The sequence below is a fragment of the Siphateles boraxobius genome, unplaced genomic scaffold (assembly GCF_051911475.1).
Source record: "Siphateles boraxobius isolate OS27281-9 unplaced genomic scaffold, OSU_SipBor_1 9, whole genome shotgun sequence".
Lineage (NCBI taxonomy): Eukaryota > Metazoa > Chordata > Actinopteri > Cypriniformes > Leuciscidae > Siphateles > Siphateles boraxobius.
In genome coordinates, this window is record NW_027509219.1 from 12,563,399 (window position 1) to 12,580,977 (window position 17,579).

A 17,579-nucleotide genomic window follows, 5' to 3' on the forward strand; every position below is an offset into this window, starting at 1 on the left:
TCGCACATGGCGAACGTGAATAGTTTCCGATGCTATGCTACCATCAGCATATCTCAATGCACTGTATTATTAGTATCTCTCTCTCTTTGATGACTTCAATTAATTAGAAATGCTTTTTGATTACAAAAATTTCATTTAACCATTAAAGTACAGTCTTTAATTTTTACAAAATGTTTACAGAATGCTGCTGGGTGCCCCCTGCATTTTTTAAGTTATTATATTATTAATAATAATGTTATTATTAACAGTTCTCAGATTTAAAGATATGTTTAAAATCATTTAAAGAAAGTTTTTGACAAAACCCTTTGTTATTCTTAATTTTGAAATTAACTTACATTTTTACACCAGACATAACCTATACATCGTTTCGGCCTACTTGATATGTAATAATCGGTATAGGGATCAGCCCTGAAAATCACATATCGGTTGACCCCAAGTAGTTATGTGTATTTAAATGTCTGAAACCGAAACTAAACATTATGCAGTTGAAAACACTGAATAGTTGTGAACTTGTGATATGTGAAAGCGCTTCAGCTCTTCTTTCTCTTGCTCAGCTCCAGCCAATGCACGAAAACACATTTGATTTTGCCTTTGAATTAGTATACAGTTTTGTAAAAACGAAATTGACATTTTACAATCAGGTTTAATTTGTTAAAATGACTGCATTAGTTAGCATAAACTGACAATTAACAATATTACTTCTACAGCATTAATTAACCTTCATAGTAATCTCAACATTTACTAATAAATTGTTTAAATCAAAAGTTTTATTAAGATTAATGAATGCACTGCGAAGTGTGAAAAAAAAAACACAAACATAAACATTTTTATTAACTAACCTTAAAACGGGTAATTAAAAATTCTTTTAAAGTTACTTATAGTCAGTGTCTGTTGGATGTGCATCAAAATAAAGTGTTAGCAGATATAAAGCAGACAGTCTAATGAGAGTTAGTTGATATGAAGTTGCAAAGTAGAATGTCTAAAGTTGACCATCAAAATAAAGTGTTTCCACTTTTTTTTTTCAATACTCCTAACTCTTTTCAAGTTGACAGTCCTAACGTCTCATTTTAGTTGAAATCAATCACTCCAAATTTTTCAAGACATCAAGGTTAAGTCACATCTATGCAGACAAGAGTGTTCAGACAGGCTACTTCCTCTAGATCAGAGTCTTGATGTCAAAGTACATCATCACAGTTAGTCAGCCCACTCAGTGGTTAACCATGACAGTGGCGGGCCGTCCCACCCCGGCACAGGCCCGCTGTAGGTGACAACTGCAAGATCCTTTTGCTTCGCTCATGACGTGTGATGACTACGTAGGTGTGATGACAATGAACATGAGCACATCGGAAAGTTTTGAAGTTTCCCAAACCATCAAATTACACATGTAGCCATGTGTGCGCATTTGTGTACAGTTAGGCTTTGAAATATAATTCAAACTTGGAAATAATTGAGAGTTTTGAAAAATGTAAAATGAAGAAGACGCATTAAAGATTAAACAGTTTTATGTCAAACAAGCAATACAACAATATGCTAGAAGTCAATATCAATGGAATATTGCCACCCACTGGTACAAAACATCCCTGCAATCAAGAAATGTATCATTTTTAGTTAATCAAATGCAAAGTTATTTGGATGCAATTTTAACCAGGAAGATAACATTTATAAAAGGATAAAGATAGATTATAAGCAGGGAAAAGATGTAGTTACCTGATAGTTTATCACCTGCCAGAACATCCCGGGTAAAGTTCAGCATACTGTCTCGCCATAAAACAACTATATTTTCAGAAGTTAATTTGTGTGTGCATAACCATGTGTCTATGTGCATTTTAATAAGCGCACAGCGCATAATCTGTGCAAATCTTCATGCATGCAGCTTTATTAAACTGAACCCTTGCATGAAATACACAAGACTCAAAACTGTAATAAGTTTGCATGGCATTTTACTTACTAATTACATTTAGTCGGAAAATAAAATGTACTCCCATCACAGGACAAGTTACTGTGACGAGAAATGTAACAATAAAATGAACAACCATGTAAATTAAACAGTCAAACAATGTACATGTATGAATTATAGATGTATAATTATATATACCCTATGCATGCTGGAGGAGGGTACTTTTTTCTTAAGCTTGAGCTAAAATAAAATGTGTTAAACCAGTTCACTTAAACTAAATCTGAGTATATTATTAAAAAACTGCATGGAGATGCCATTAGGTCCATTAGGGTTACACTTTATTTCGATGACATTCTAACTTTGCAATTACATGTCAACTAACTCTCATTAGACTATTAGCAAACTGTTAGGTTGGGGTAATAAGTTGACATGTATTTGCAAAGTTACTTAGTCAGTAGAATGTTTATTCTGGAGCATCTAATAAAGTGTTACCGTTATTAGAACTATAGTGCATAAACCAAAACTGCTTTTTATGGCGTTTTTACAACCGTTTTACAACTTTTACAGTAAAAACACAATACAAGACTCTCAGACTCAAGAACAAACAGTGTCACTAAAGAATAAAACAATCTCACACAACCTTCGAGAAACTATAATCATTGTGGCACCACACCTAAAATAATAAAGTTATTGTGCCTATAGTCTTCGATATCCAGCCAGCTGTTTGCTGAAGAACTCTGCTCTCTGATGGCAGGATGTATCATGTGTTTGAAGAACTAAACCAGTGTTGAAGGTACACTCACCCTAGCAGAACAAATGGAAAGCCCCTCTCATGGTTGCATTCAACTGGGATGACTGGACTGAAATGTGATTCAAATTCACTTTTACTTACTCAGATCCCCTTTTGCTTGGTAAACCCCTGTCATTATTCAGCATTTTGCATGATTTTTACCATTCAAATAATAATACCTCATTTCTTGAAATAGTTTGATCAAACAAATACATCTCGAGTTTGACATAATTAGGATTTTTACATGTTGTGATATTAACATAGTCCATGAAAATTCTGGTGGTTTGACATTCATAAAGGCATTTGAGAAATTCATCTCTAATCTGAACTGAATCAACACTGAACTGACTCAAAGTAAATAACGACACTTTTGTTTTCCGTAGAGCTCTTCAGTTGAATTGAACATTTGATAACATTTTTTAACTGAACTGAATTTTAGAGCTGCTTTACAGCAACATTTGATTTTAATGTTTGATAAAGTTTGCATCATTGATCTCTATTTACCTGTTTATCACTGTGAAGCTAATCTGGATTGTATAAAGCCTCTCTAAAAATTTTTTTTTTTCTTCAAAGTATTTTTTCCTCTAAAAATAGTTATGTTACCTGATGCATGTTCATTTATTCATCAGTCGACAGATAAATAAAATTTATACTACAATTTATATAACATCTTTCATAAGAGATTCTCAGAATTATCATGTAACAGCTTATGTTTTCTGTTTCTTATGGCAACGGTCACTCTGTCCTGAGTATCTGTATTATCAGTCATATACCACACACTGATAACACTAATCTTAATTAATTGGATTTTCAAGGACAGGGCAGGTAATCATTCACAAGTATATGGGATTATATGTCTTAAATGAAGAGACAAGATACTGTACATATGAAGATAATATGCAGATTATACAGATTTTTTTGCTTTCTAGTAGACTTAAAAATTACAAGTAAGTTTCTTGAAGTGATTTCACTCAGCTTCTTTTATATTCATGCTAAAATTCATTTCTACTTTAAAAAAAAACAGGCATTTCTATTTCATATTATCCCCACTCATATTGTGTTTTTATGTAATCGCTGCAAAACATCTTTGTGTTTAAGAGTGTTGGTAATTATAAGCATAATTCAGCACATTGAGAGTTTACTGTCTAAGACTCTGAATTACTCAAACTATTACGGTACTAAAAAATCATTGGCAAGCTTTTAAAATACTTAAAATAGTTGAATATGGAAGAATGCATGTGGTTGTGTCTAATCAGTTTAGAAACACAATGGAGTGAAAGCCACAAGTCTGGCAATGGTATAGTTCAAATCCAGGCAAGTGTTTTTCACTTGCTTCAGAAATGTGCAGACATTTTTGTTGATTTTTTTATTATTTTTGTTGAGCACTATTGTATTAACTGAAACTTTGATGTGCTATATGGATCGAGTATATTCACTCAATTCAATGTTTCTCAGTTTCAAACCCCTTCACTCTTCTCCCCTATGTTTGAAATTATATCGATTATAGATATATAACAATATCTTACTCATTAATCGTTTGTTTTGATTCTGCACAATTACGCCTTTTCTTAGATTCAAGAATATATACACAAATCATATATTGTCAATGAACTCTTTATTGGTCTCACGGCCCATTTGTGTGCATAGAAAAATGTGGATATTTAGACATTGTAGGATGTCTAGGCCTTAAAGGGTTAGTTCACCCAAAAATGAAAATTATGTCATTAATGACTCACCCTCATGTCGTTCCAAGCCCGTAAGACCTCCGTTCATCTTCGGAACACAGTTTAAGATATTTTAGATTCAGTCCGAGTGCTTTTTGTCCCTCCATTGAAAATCTATGTATGGTATACTGTCCTTGTCCAGAAAGGCAATAAAGACATCATCAAAGTAGTCCATGTGACCTCAGTGGGTTAGTTAGAATTTTTTGAAGCATCGAAAATACATTTTGTTCCAAAAATAACAAAAACGACGACTTTATTCAGCATTGTATTCTCTTCAGGTTCTGTTGTCAATCCGCTTTCATGAGTCTGCTGACGTAAGACGAGCTGACGTGTTATCTGGTGCGCCCGAGCTTCGTTTATAGTCTGAGGGAGACGCACGCTGTAAACAAAACAATCTTTGCAAACATGTTTAAGAATTTCGGCACAGGGGAAGACTTGCATTTTTTTTAACCAGACATATTTATTTGAACCCGAATACACGGACGCACCAGATAACACGTCAGCAGCGTCTTACGTCAGCAGCGTCACTGGCCTCGTGAACGCGGATTGACAACAGAACCGGAAGAGAATGTCAGCTGCCAACAAGGCTCAAAATCGTAAGGTTTCAACTGGTATTATTAGGAAAAAAGGGAAAAAAAGCTCTCACTGAGGTTATATCAATCTGTATTTTTTAAGATTCTGTCTTTCTCTCTGGAAGCTTTATTAATCCGGCCATTCACACTATGCCATTGTGCCGATTTGCTTGCATTAAAGCAACATGTATTAATTTAACACATACATTTATCACATAAATGTATTTTAATTGTATTCTATAATGGATACATTATTAAACAAATATACTGTAATTATTTTGTGTTTAGATATGATAGCAGCAAAGACGGTAAGATGTTAATACCTTTCATTAGTTGTTTTGGTACCACTTTACAATAAGGTCCCATTAATTAATATTAATATTAGTTGATGCATTAACTTCAATGAGCAATACATTTGTTACAGAATGTATTAATCCTTGATAAAAGTTAGTAAAAAAAAGAAAAATACAACTGCTCATTGTTATCGCAGGTCCATCATTAACAGATACAACTTCTAATAGTGTTTTATAATGTATTAGTAATGTTGAAATTTACATTAACTCAGATTAATGCATGCTTTAGATTAGAAGTGCTTAGCGCATAAATTGTTCATTTCATCAAACAGCTCATAAAACATTCACCAGACGGAAAGACATTAACCAGCTGAAGACGTTACTGTAGCTTCACCCATTAAAAGACCCAATAGCCTACTTCCTTGACAATAAATTCCAGCAGCTTCAACAACCATAATGAAATGATTTATCATAATACATGGTGTTTTACAATAAACTTTGTATGGCAGTTAATCGCTTCAATAAAATACCCTTTTCACTCTCAGCACACGCGTCCTCCGAAAATCCATGCCAATGTTGATTCTCCTGTTATTACGATCTTGATCGGGTTCTGGTTTTGCTAGTAGACTCTTCTGTACTCCCCTTTCTGTTTTTTTCAAAGGGTGATTCCCCAGAGGTTCGAGATTTAGCGTATTCTCTATTTATGGATATGATGATACACAAACGGGAGAGCGCAATTTCACGCGAAAACCTCCCCGACTGATCTACACACTTAGGAGTTACGATATATGCTTACCATTGCACGAATCAGGGCAAGAAGAAAAAAACAAGATGGATGAAAGCTGTGTGTTGCACCACACAATCAGCTATTTTATTACTGATGCAATTGAAGGAACATGTGCCTCTCTGCAGGCTGATATAAGAAACCACTGTAGAATTGTCTGTTCTCTTACGAGAGGTTCTCTCGTATTTCGTAATTTTAGCTTACGCTACGGGAAAGATTCATCTACTCGAGATATTGAAGCCAAAAAATGATCCTTAATTTTGTATTCATTGTCAACGCAGTTCAGCAGCTAGCAGACCTAGAGCAGGCCATCTCGCGTGCTCATTGGCTGCCCTGGGGGCAACTGCTGCAGCCTACCAGTGAGCCCGGCGTGACGTCACGCCCAATGAAGGGCGCCCGCACATTCATAGCGTCACAGCTCGCCGGAATGGCCGTGGCTTATTGCATAAAAATAGGGGTTGTAACTTGTAGGCTGAGTTCTCTGATTTTTCGTCTCTTCAGCTAGCTCTTCGCATCGCTGGATCTGAGAGAAGCCACCGCCGCCGTCGAACAGCGAACAGCCAGCTTAGGACAGCGCTGAGGAAGCCGGCTGTCTTCGCCACCTTCAGCCATCCATGCGAGCTACGCTATCCGGCGACGTATCCTTTACCTTGCTACCTATTCTAAAAGAGCAGCGAGTGTGTTCCTCGTCGATCCAGGAATCCACCCGTACCCGCGCTGGAGCTGATGCGGAACTGATGCGCCTGCTGACGCAAGCTGTTGACCGTCTCGGGCTCGAGTGGTCGCTGCCGAAGGAGCCCACGCTGAACAGGCTCGATGGCTGTTTCCTTCAAAGTCACCGCCGTGCAGCTTCAGCTAGCAGGCCCGCTCCATTCCTGCCGGAACTTCGCTCTGAGCTGACGAAGTCATGGAACGCATCATTCTCCTCGAGACTTCAGTCCCAGGCCTCCGCGACGCTCTCCCAAGTGGACGGCGCTGCCGAGAAAGGGTACACGGCTATTCCCCCTGTGGAAGAGGCGGTCACAGCGCACCTTTGCCTGCCCTCCGCAAGATGGCGGTAACGGTCAGCCCTCCCGTCAAAAGCCTGCAGAGCCACTTCCGCCTTGGTCGGCCGCGCATATGCCATCTCCGGCCAGCCCGCGTCTGCTCTCCACTCCATGGCTGTGCTACAGATCCTGCAAGCCGACCTCCTCCGTGAAAGGGATGAGAAGGGCCGGGATCCAGCTGCGGTTTACAGACCTGAGAAGTGCGACGGATCTCTCTCTCCGCGCCACTAAAACCGCAGCTCAAGCCATTGGACGAGCCATGGCCGCGTTGACTGTAACAGAGAGGAACCTCTGGTTGACGCTCGCGGATATGAGGGAAACTGCGCGAGCCACCTTCCTAAACCCGGCGCTCTCCCCCACTGGTCTCTTCGGCCCAGCGGTGAATGGGATCGTTGACCGTTTTTCTGAGGTACAGAAGACCACTCAGGCCATGAACCTCTTCCTGCCGTGACGCTCGAGCTCCGCTACAGGCCGCTCTCGTGAGAGACAAAGAAAAGAACAGCCTCCTGTGCGAGCCAGTGCCCAGCGTCCAGCACAGCCTCAGCCTTCGCAGCGACGTCAGGGTGGCCGCCCTAGGTCGCGCTCAGACAGCCGTCACAGACCGCCGCCCCCCAGAGGGCCTCGGCAGAAGATCACGCTGAAGTCTGAGCACGCGAAGCCCTCCTAACAAAGAGAGAGAAAAGACGCGCGTGTCCCGCTGCGGCCGCACCGCCGTCAAAGTTAATTTCCCTGTCAGTCCCCTTCAAACAGGCTACTACAGTGGTTCATTTAGCAGCCAACGAGCCGGTTTTTTCACCCTCTCGCCTGCACACAAACGCCTTTTTCACGGAGACCCAGAGGAATCTCAAAAAGAGTATAATGTCTGGTCCGGCTCACGCCGTCGGTGTTTTAAGTGTAGTGAAAGTAACCACGCCCCAGTGTTCACCCCTACACACAAGCACTTCGAATCTCGTTTCACTCACAGAGCACACTCTCATAAAGCGCAGAAAAGCCGCTCGAGTGTTGAATGTAAGAAATGTGTCCACAGGTCTGTGCCCACTCTTCTGCCAGCTCTGTTACACGATCAAAAAAGCAGGTTATGAATTTAAGTCTCGTACCCGCCAGAGAGCGTTCACGCTTGCTAACACAAACCTCCCCCCCGGGCTCCGCCCGCGCGTTCAAGTGTTATCACAAAACGCAGGGCATTAATAAGACGCTCCCCATCCATTATGATCGGGGCGTCAAATACACTTGTAAGTCTCGTGCTGGAGCGCACAAGTGAAAAAAAGTGTCAAAAAGTGAAAAAAGAATGTTCCCCATCCCTTATGATTGGGACATCTCACATAAATCGGCCGGTTTCGGCTTTCAGCGAGCAGCCATTGCCCAGAACCGAGAGCGCGCGCGCCGCGCTTTCGGCTCCGGTTCAGTTTCACAAGCACGCAAATGGCGGCGATCTGAACCCGGATGCCATTTGCCCCTTAGCGGCTCACATGGCTGCGTGGGAAACTATCCCAGGGATTTCAGAATGGGTGCTGAGCACAATAAAGCAGGGCTATACACTTCAATTCATTCGCCGTCCCCAGCGCTTTCAAGCCCGGACCGCGACGATAGTGAATGCGGAAGTAGCACAGCTACTTCACGCAGAAATAGCAAAGCTGCTGTGCAAAGGGGCTATAGAAAAGGTACCGCCTTCTCTGAGCGAGTCAGGTTTTTACAGCCGATATTTTCTCTTTCCCAAGAAGGACGGAGCCTCCAGACCTATCCTAGATCTGAGACATTTGAACAAAGTGCTTGCGAAAAGACCGTTCAAAATGCTTACGACCAGGAAAATCCTCGCGCACGTTCGCCCGAGGGACTGGTTTATTTCTCTAGATCTGAAGGATGCCTATTTTCAGATTCAGATAATACCCCGTTACAAGCAATTTTTGAGTTTCGCCTTCGACGGTTAGGTATATCAATACACCGTCCTGCCGTTCGGCCTGTCCCTAGCACCCCGTACATTTACGAAGTGCATGGACGCGGCACTCGCCCCCCTGAGAAGTCAGGGACTGCGAATAATGAACTATCTGGACGATTGGCTGATATTGGCACAGTCAGAGACAGAACTGCTATCTCACAGAACAGTGCTTCTCAGTCACCTGGAAAGCTTGGGTCTCAAGGTCAACTGGACCAAGTGCTCATTACTACCCAGCCAGTCAATTTCCTTTTTAGGAATAGAACTGGACTCGGTGACCATGACGGCTCGTTTATCGACACAGCGCGCGCCCCATGTTCGCCACCTAGCCGCATCTTTCCAGAAGGGCAGCTTTCTCCCTTCGAAAACATTTCAAAGGATGTTGGGCTGTATGGCATCAGCTGCAGCGGTGCTTCAGCTGGGCCTACTGCGCATGCGCCCGCTCCTACGCTGTTTGAATGCTCGCGCGTCCCGCCGAGCCTGGGTTTCTGGCGGCCAGAAAATCAGAGTGACTCAGACCTGCATAGCGGCTCTGCAGCCCTGGTTCGTAGCCGACTGGTACCAGCAGGGAGTGATGATGGGAACCATCTCTTATCGGAAAGTCATTTCGACAGACGCGTCCAACTCGGGTTGGGGCGCGCTGTTCGAGGGCAGACCGGTCTTCGGCCAGTGGTCAGACCAAGAGAAGTGTTTTCACATAAACTGTCCCGAACTAGCACGGCTGTCACTTACAGCTCCGTGGCCGATTCCGGTGAGAGCAGATCTCCTCTCTCAGGCTTGCGGTGCGATCTGGCATCCCCATCCAGAGCGCTGGTCTCTGCACGCATGGTTGATCAACGGGTACTCGTTGCCCTGCCATAAGGAGTGATGAACACGATCACGCAGTCTAGAGCTCCTTCCACGAGAAGGAGCTGACTAAGGAATGACTAAATGGTCGGTGTTCTCCGGATTGTGCACCGACAGAGGTCTGGACCCACGGACATGCGGGGTGGCGCATCTGCTCACCTTCCTACAAGAGCTGTTGGATAAGGGGAGGTCCCCATCCACGCTCAAAGTATACGTGGCGGCCGTGGCAGCGTTAGCAGAATCGACCCACGGCCAGTCACTGGGAAGACATGAGTTGGTCATCCGCTTCCTTAGAGGAGCTAGAAGGATGAATCCGCCGCGCCCCCCGTTGGTTCCTATGTGGGATCTTTCATTGGTCCTCGAGGCCCTGAAAGCTTTTCCATTTGAACCACTAGACTCCGTGGGGTTGAAATATCTATCATTGAAAACCATCTTTCTGACTGCACTGTCGTCAGTAAAACGTGTGTGGGACCTGCATGCGCTGTCTGTAAGTGCGTCGTGTCTTGAGTTCGGGCCGAATGACTCTAAAGTCATCCTCAGACCTAGACATGGCTATGTTCCTAAAGTGATGGGCACTCCATTCAGAGTGCAAGTTATTTCGCTGTCAGCTCTGCCAGCATCTGACAGCGAAGGTGAGGTGAATCTCCTCTGCCCTGTCAGGGCGCTGAGATTTTACATTACGCGCTCCGCCTCCTTCAGGCGTTCAGAACAGCTTTATGTTTCGTTTGGTGGGCGCACCAAGGGTCTCGCCTCCTCGAAACAGAGCCTGTCCAGATGGATAGTGGACGCTATAGCAGCTGCTTACTCGTCAAAAGGTCTGCAATGCCCTCTGGGCATCAGAGCTCAATCCACGAGAGGCGTGGCCTCGTCATGGGCGTGGTCCAGTGGGATTTCTATCCATGACATATGTGTAGCGGCGGGCTGGAGCTCTCAGTCTACCTTTGTCAGGTTTTATAACCTAGAAGTTCCTGCCTTGCAGGGTAAACTTTTGTCAGTTTGAACGAGAGGTGTATTCTGCCCAGATCTTCCTGCTCAGATCACTCTCATGTGACTCAGCTCTCCTGGTTGAGCTGCACTAGTACTAGTACTGTGCCATGTGCCTGTACAGACCGTTGCGCTGCTCTGTTTTCCCTGTGTGTGCTTATGTACAAGTAATGGCCTGCCCGGCTGGCCACCTTATTTTTTCCACTTATGGGGTTCCCCTGAAAGTTCGGGGTCTCATGGTGGATGCTTGGCGCGCACGGCGTTGACAAAGTGTTCCCGTAGCGTAAGCTAAACTTAAGCAATATGAGAGAACCTCTCGTAAGAGAACGATACTCGGTCACTAACGTAACCTCGGTTCTCTCTAGAGAGGGAACGAGTATTGCGTAACTGGCCGTGCTCGCGCCACGAGCGACTTCGCTTCAGTCGACGAAAAACTAGAGAAGTCAGCCTACAGCCCCTACTTTTATGCGCTAAGCCACGCCCATTCCGGCGGGCTGTGACGCTATGAAAGCGCGGGCGCCCTTCATTGGGCGTGACGTCACGCCGGGCTCACTAGTAGGCTGCAGCAGTTGCCCGCAGGGAAGCCAATGAGCATGCGAGATGGCCTGCTCTAAGTCTGCTAGCTGCTGCACTGCGTTGACAATGAATACAAAATTAAGGATACATTTTTGTATTCAATATCTCGAGAAGATGAATCTTTCCCGTAGCGTAAGCTAAACTTACGCAATACTCGTTCCCTCTCTAGAGAGAACCAAGGTTACGTGAGTAACCGAGTATCGTTATCAGTAAAACATGCTGTCAACAATATTTTGCTGCAACATTTTAAACGTGGCTGCAATGACTTTTCAGAGCTTCCGTCTATGGAAATACTATCAGTGAATAAAAACAAGTGTTTATAAAAACAAAGCTCCAGAAGTCTTGGAATATACAGTATATATAGTTATATAATACTTATGTGACACTTATGCCTTTTTTGAGCTTTACAGACATGGTGACTATATGAAAAGACATTGTATGGAAAAGAGCTGCGTAACGATTCTTCACAATTGCCCTCCCAAAACTGTAAAAATAGTGGTAGACCTATATGACTTTAGAGTAAATTTGGAGTAAATAATGATGATAGAATTTGTTTTTGAGTAACTCTTCCAATAAGCTTCAAGATTGACCTAAATCTTTCTAATAATACAATAATAGCTTCTTTAACCTAAATAACCAGTGATGATGTCATGCACCAAAAATTGTTGTATTATTATTTTTCAACAGGCTATAGTCTCATTTATTGTAGGGTTATGTTTTAAACGGTCTACAGTGCATTGAAGTTTGCAGCAAGTAAATTGAGATTTTATTTCAGGAAACACAAAAATAGGCCTTTGCTTTTCACTTAAAAACAACAACAACAACTGTATACGAGTTTGGAAAAACATTAGGCTTAGTAAATAGATGATAGACTTTTTTTTTTTTTTTAGAGAATTTTAGATTTTGTGTTTGGGTAACTAATCCTTCAATTTTAAAGATTTGAAAACCGTAACTTTAAGATAATACAAGAAATGAAATGAAAACAGAGGCTGACATTTTTTATATATATATATATAAACAACCATGGAGATGGTTTTCATGCACCTAATTTTTCTATTCTTTGAAAGCATTTCTTTAAAGGGATCATGTCATACTTTTTTTTATAATACCGCTAAGATCCACTTAAAATGTTTGTCAAGATTTTTTTTAGCTGAATGATGACATCACTGTTTTGTGCAAAGCTGCTTTACAGCTGATTTGAACTCATTACATAATTGATGATGAACTTTACAAAATTACTGAATCAACTATGAACTGACTGCAGCTGAATAATGACACAACTGTCTTAGAGCTGAATCTTAGAGAACTGAATTGTGTTTGCATCATTGAACATTATCTTCCAGTTTATATGTAAAGCTGCTTTGAAACAATCTTGTATAAAGTGCTATATAAATAAAGATGATTGTCTTCACTTTTAAAAACAAAATTTGCTTTTATTTGATTGTATTTCTGTACGTTTTTATATTAACAAGACATAGCTGCTTTATACAAAGAGACCAATGACATACTGTGTATATATATACCTGTATATATATATATATATATATATATATATACACACACATAAGTACAAATAAAGGGGAGAAAAAAACAGCAAAATATATAGATGTTTATATATAGAAGTGTTAAATCATACTACTAAGCAAAAATTGCTTTTAAAACAAAGCAAATATGGCTGTGCTGACGTCTTGCAGTCTCTCATGTTTACTTTATTTCACTTGTTTACAGGGGCAGTGCACATTAATAAACATAGATGCAGAAGTAGCCAAAAATAAAATTTTCATATTTAGACCCTTGACAGAATGTAAAAAGTCACCCTAAAAACAAAGCATCTTACATTAATAATACAAAACAAAAAAACAATCACATTATCAAATTACAAAATACAAGTACACGATTCCACGCGGAAATCATGCAAAAATACACTAACAGAAAATTTTGTTAAAACATATTGTGCTACATAAGAGGTAAAAAAAAAAGTAGTGACAGGAAAAAGCAAATAACTCAGAACCATCATTACAAAGATGCTAAAATCAGAATATTAAGATACTAATGTTGACAGTGCTGACTAGTAAGTAACCATTATTTTAGATGAATCTTAAAAGAACCAAATGTATATCCAGTCTTCTAATTATTGATGGGATGGAGTTCCATATTCCCTTGTGGCTTTGACTGAAAATACAGACTGACTAAATTGACTTTTTCTGAGAGGAATAATACAGTCCCTCTTTCTCCAGCCCTTGTGGACCGATGTGCAGTTGTTCTAACATTAACATACAGTTTTAACAGCGACGACAGGCTATGTATAATCTTAAACATAAGACAAACATCTACATCAGATTATCCCAATTTAGCAAATTGTACTTTTTTAGTATTAAACAATGATCAAAATTAACTCTTTTTAATAAAAAAAAAAAAAATTGTGATTGTTTATACAGAGAGTCCAGTGTTTTTAGAGTAGTTGTACTCGCTTGTGACCGGGTTGTTAAGACAAAAAGTGATATGAGAGATAATAATGAAATACATACAACATAGCGGCCTCTGTTGACATATATCTAAATTTTGACAGACAGAATTTGACCCAGTTACAGACCTTTTTAACCTGAGCCTTAAAAGAAAATCTGGAATCAAGATCAATTCAGATACAACTTGTAGCCTTTCCCCTGAAACAACAACATCTGGCACTACACTTGAACTATTTGTTTTGGTAAAAAAAAAACACTGTTTTACAGATATTTAACTGTAAACCGATTTGTTCTAGCCAAAATGTCACATTAACTAGGGATTGTGTAAGTTCATTTGCGATTTGTGACACACTGTTTCCGTGTATATAAATAACAGTGCCTTCCGCATTCATTTGGAGTCGGGACAAACGGATGGAAGATCATTGATAACGTAAATAGCAATGGACCCAGAATAGATCCATAGGGAAGACCTGTGGATATACATTAGGGAGCTGATTTATAATTCTGAACTCGGACATTCTGTGTGTGACCGGACAAATATGATTGGAATATGATAAGTCTCTGGAGAAAAATACTAATAATTTAGAAATAAGACTTCTGTGGTTTACAGTGTAAAAGCCTTCGTGAGGTCAAGAAACACCGCCCGAAAACCCCACCTTTGTCTAAGAGAGACTTCACTTTTTCAGTGGAATAAAATTTGCCACCTAGTTGAAGTTTACTCTGAAGCCAAATTGCATTGGATGAACTAATAAAAATGAACTAGTATTTAGATAATCAGTGATTTGCAGCACCATTCATTTCTCTGCAACCTTTGAGACTATTGGTAAAATACCAATTCATTGACTGCTTTTAAAGGCTTGTTCCACTGTATTAGCTAGACAAACTTTTGTATAACTAATGTATAAAAATGAATGTAAAAAAAGTTTCAAATTTCATAACTACTGTTTGAAGAGTTAGGACGATAAATTACAATTAATACAAAGATTCAGAGTCTGAATTTCAAACCAATACATACCAAATCCAAACAATTTGACCAAGCGATTTCATTAGACTGGAAACCAGTTTTCTCATAGATCATAACTTGTTTGATCATAACCCCTCTTAGAACAAACTCTATCTTTCTTATAGAGTTTAAAAGCAGGCACTTCTAATGCTGCTGACGGGGAGTTTACATGAAGCCATGTCTCGGATAAACAAAGAAAATCTAAATTAGAGTTCAGTAAAATATGATGAATTTGATCACTTTTTGATATAATACTTTGTGTTCAAATGATCACCTAAGAGACCCTTTGGCTTAACTTTAGGATCCCAAATTGTTCTTGATTGATTTCCAGTCCGAAAGATCCCCCATGATGCCAGGCTCTGAGCTCTCTGGAGTGGCGGCTTGACTTCCCTGTCGAGTTGAAGTTGGATTTCGGGCTTCGGGTCACGTCACGAGCTCAAGACCTCCACCAAGGACAGCAAGTATGTTATTTCCTATCCAAAACAAAGATTATATGAACATGTCAACTCATAAATGTCTTACAGCAGAATTGAATTCTGTTTGCATCACAGATTCTGTTATTTTTCTGTTTATTATCATAAAGCTGCTTCAAAACAATCTGTATCGTATAAAACACTATATAAATGAAGGTGACTAGACTATGACAACAACATTAAAATGAACTCTGTTCAATACACAAATTTGAAAATAGATAAATGATAATAACAAATGATTATAATCCTACTCTGTCCATCTGTTACACTTCCTCACACCTGAAATCACTGATCGAGTGAATCTCCTGAACTTCTCCAATCTACAAGAAGATCATTTCTAATCCATTCATGTTGTAACATCTGCTCTAACGTCGGTCGTTTAGTTGGATCCTTTGTTAGGCACTGGCTAATCAGATCACTGCATTCTGTACCAATATTAATAAGAAGAGAGCTGGTTAGTCATGACCATGTGACATCTTAACATGATTCATTTAAGGTAAAATGTTCGTTATCTTTACTTTAAAGGTGAAGTATGCAGTTTCTGTGACAAAAAGAGCATATTTTCAAAAGACTTTGCGTGCTTCACGCCTTTTTCCAACTCAAACATCACAAATGCAACCGGTTAAAAAAAAATCTCACATAGAGTACGTCACCTTTAACTGTCTCTGTACAGAGCCTTTGCTTTATGTGTGCGTTTAACAAAGATATCAATGTTATTCACCTTTGGATAAGTTGGCGTTCCTAAATGTAACTTTGGCTTGTGTGATTTCCATTCTATTGCCAAAAGGAGAACATGCGTTCACCATCTCATATAACAACACTCCTAGAGCCCAGACGTTTGTTGGGACGGCGTGGAACCTCGTATCTGTGAAGACTTCAGGTGGGCAGTAAGTCATTAATCCTGTAAGAAAGACATTCGCGCATTGTTGAGCTTTCTTATTTAAAGTGTCAAATAATCAGTAAGTCACACATTCAGGTTTCCACACTGCCAAAATGCTCACCAAGGTATATTCTGCTCTCGTAGCCGTCACTACTAAGTAGCTGACCGCAGCCAAAGTCTATCAGCTTGAGCTCTAACGTGTTTTTCTTCATCAGGAAGTTTTCCGCATGAATGTCATTATGAAAAACGCCATGTTCGATGCAGTGTTGTACTGCCAGCACAGCCCGTCTCATGATGACCCGTGCCGTTGGTTCATCCAGTTCAGGGTTACGGATGATGAAGTCCAGCAAGCTCTCGCAGGGTTCGGGGTACTCCATGACGAGAGTGAACTTTCGAGGGTGTTCAAACCACTCGTAGAGCTGTATGACGTAGGGGCTTCTGGGTTCTTGCCTCATCATTAGAAGCAGCGCCACTTCTGTTACGAGAGGTTCGGGATGCCCAGGCTAGAGAAAAGTAGCAGACAGAAGATTAGCTGGGTACAAATCTCATTTTTGAATGTACTTTTCTTTGATCTTTGTAGATACAGAGCCTTTTCAGCTCAAAGTTATTTGTTGCTTCTAGGCTTATTTGTCGATAACATTAACAGCTAATGCTTCCTACAGGTGTATTGACTACAGTAATCAGCACTTAAACAACTAAATACACATTCAGGTTTTAAACAACTTACAATATCAAGATAACGATTGTTGTCAATCTTGCTGATCTGCTTGATGGCAACCTGCAAAAAAAAAAAAAATGTTTCAATAACAGTAACAGTATTCAGGCACCTGACCTTGCACTAGGTATTAAACCATCTGTAAATTGTTTTAAATATGTATTTGTTTCAAAATGTTTGTACAGTTGGGTAATATTTACCTTTTTGCCATCAAATTTCCGTGTTCCCTCGTACACCCTGCCGAATCCTCCGGATCCAATCATCTTTCCTACGTTGAAGAAAGACGCAAAGGACTCTGAAAAACAGAAACAATAAGATAAATATATGAGCTTGCTGGATCCTTTGAATTAATAATAAAAGGTTACACTTTATTTTAAGGTGAAGTACCTACATTGTACTTACTCAGATAAGAACTGGGTAATATTAATTAACTACATGTACTTACTATAGAGATACGGTTGGTTACTTGTAATTATTTATAATTTACTGTTATCCCTATAGTAAGTACAGTAGATGTACTAACGTGTAACTACGTCACCTTACAATAAAGTGTTACCGGTAGCACTTTATTTTACAGTCCTGTTTCCCATGTGCATAC

At 40.3% G+C, this 17,579-nt stretch overlaps 1 protein-coding gene across 1 annotated transcript; it reads right to left on the reverse strand.

The window, feature by feature from the left end:
• Window positions 1-14,978: 14,978 nt before the first annotated feature.
• On the reverse strand, window positions 14,979-17,054 carry LOC143732150 (serine/threonine-protein kinase pim-3-like). The gene is made up of 4 exons (XM_077222896.1): window positions 16,994-17,054; window positions 16,388-16,769; window positions 16,108-16,287; window positions 14,979-15,386 (listed from the first exon to the last, which is right to left on the reverse strand). The coding sequence occupies exons 2-4, from the start codon at window positions 16,722-16,724 to the stop codon at window positions 15,337-15,339; spliced, it is 567 nt and encodes a 188-aa protein (XP_077079011.1). The 5' UTR covers window positions 16,725-16,769; window positions 16,994-17,054; the 3' UTR covers window positions 14,979-15,336.
• Window positions 17,055-17,579: the final 525 nt, after the last annotated feature.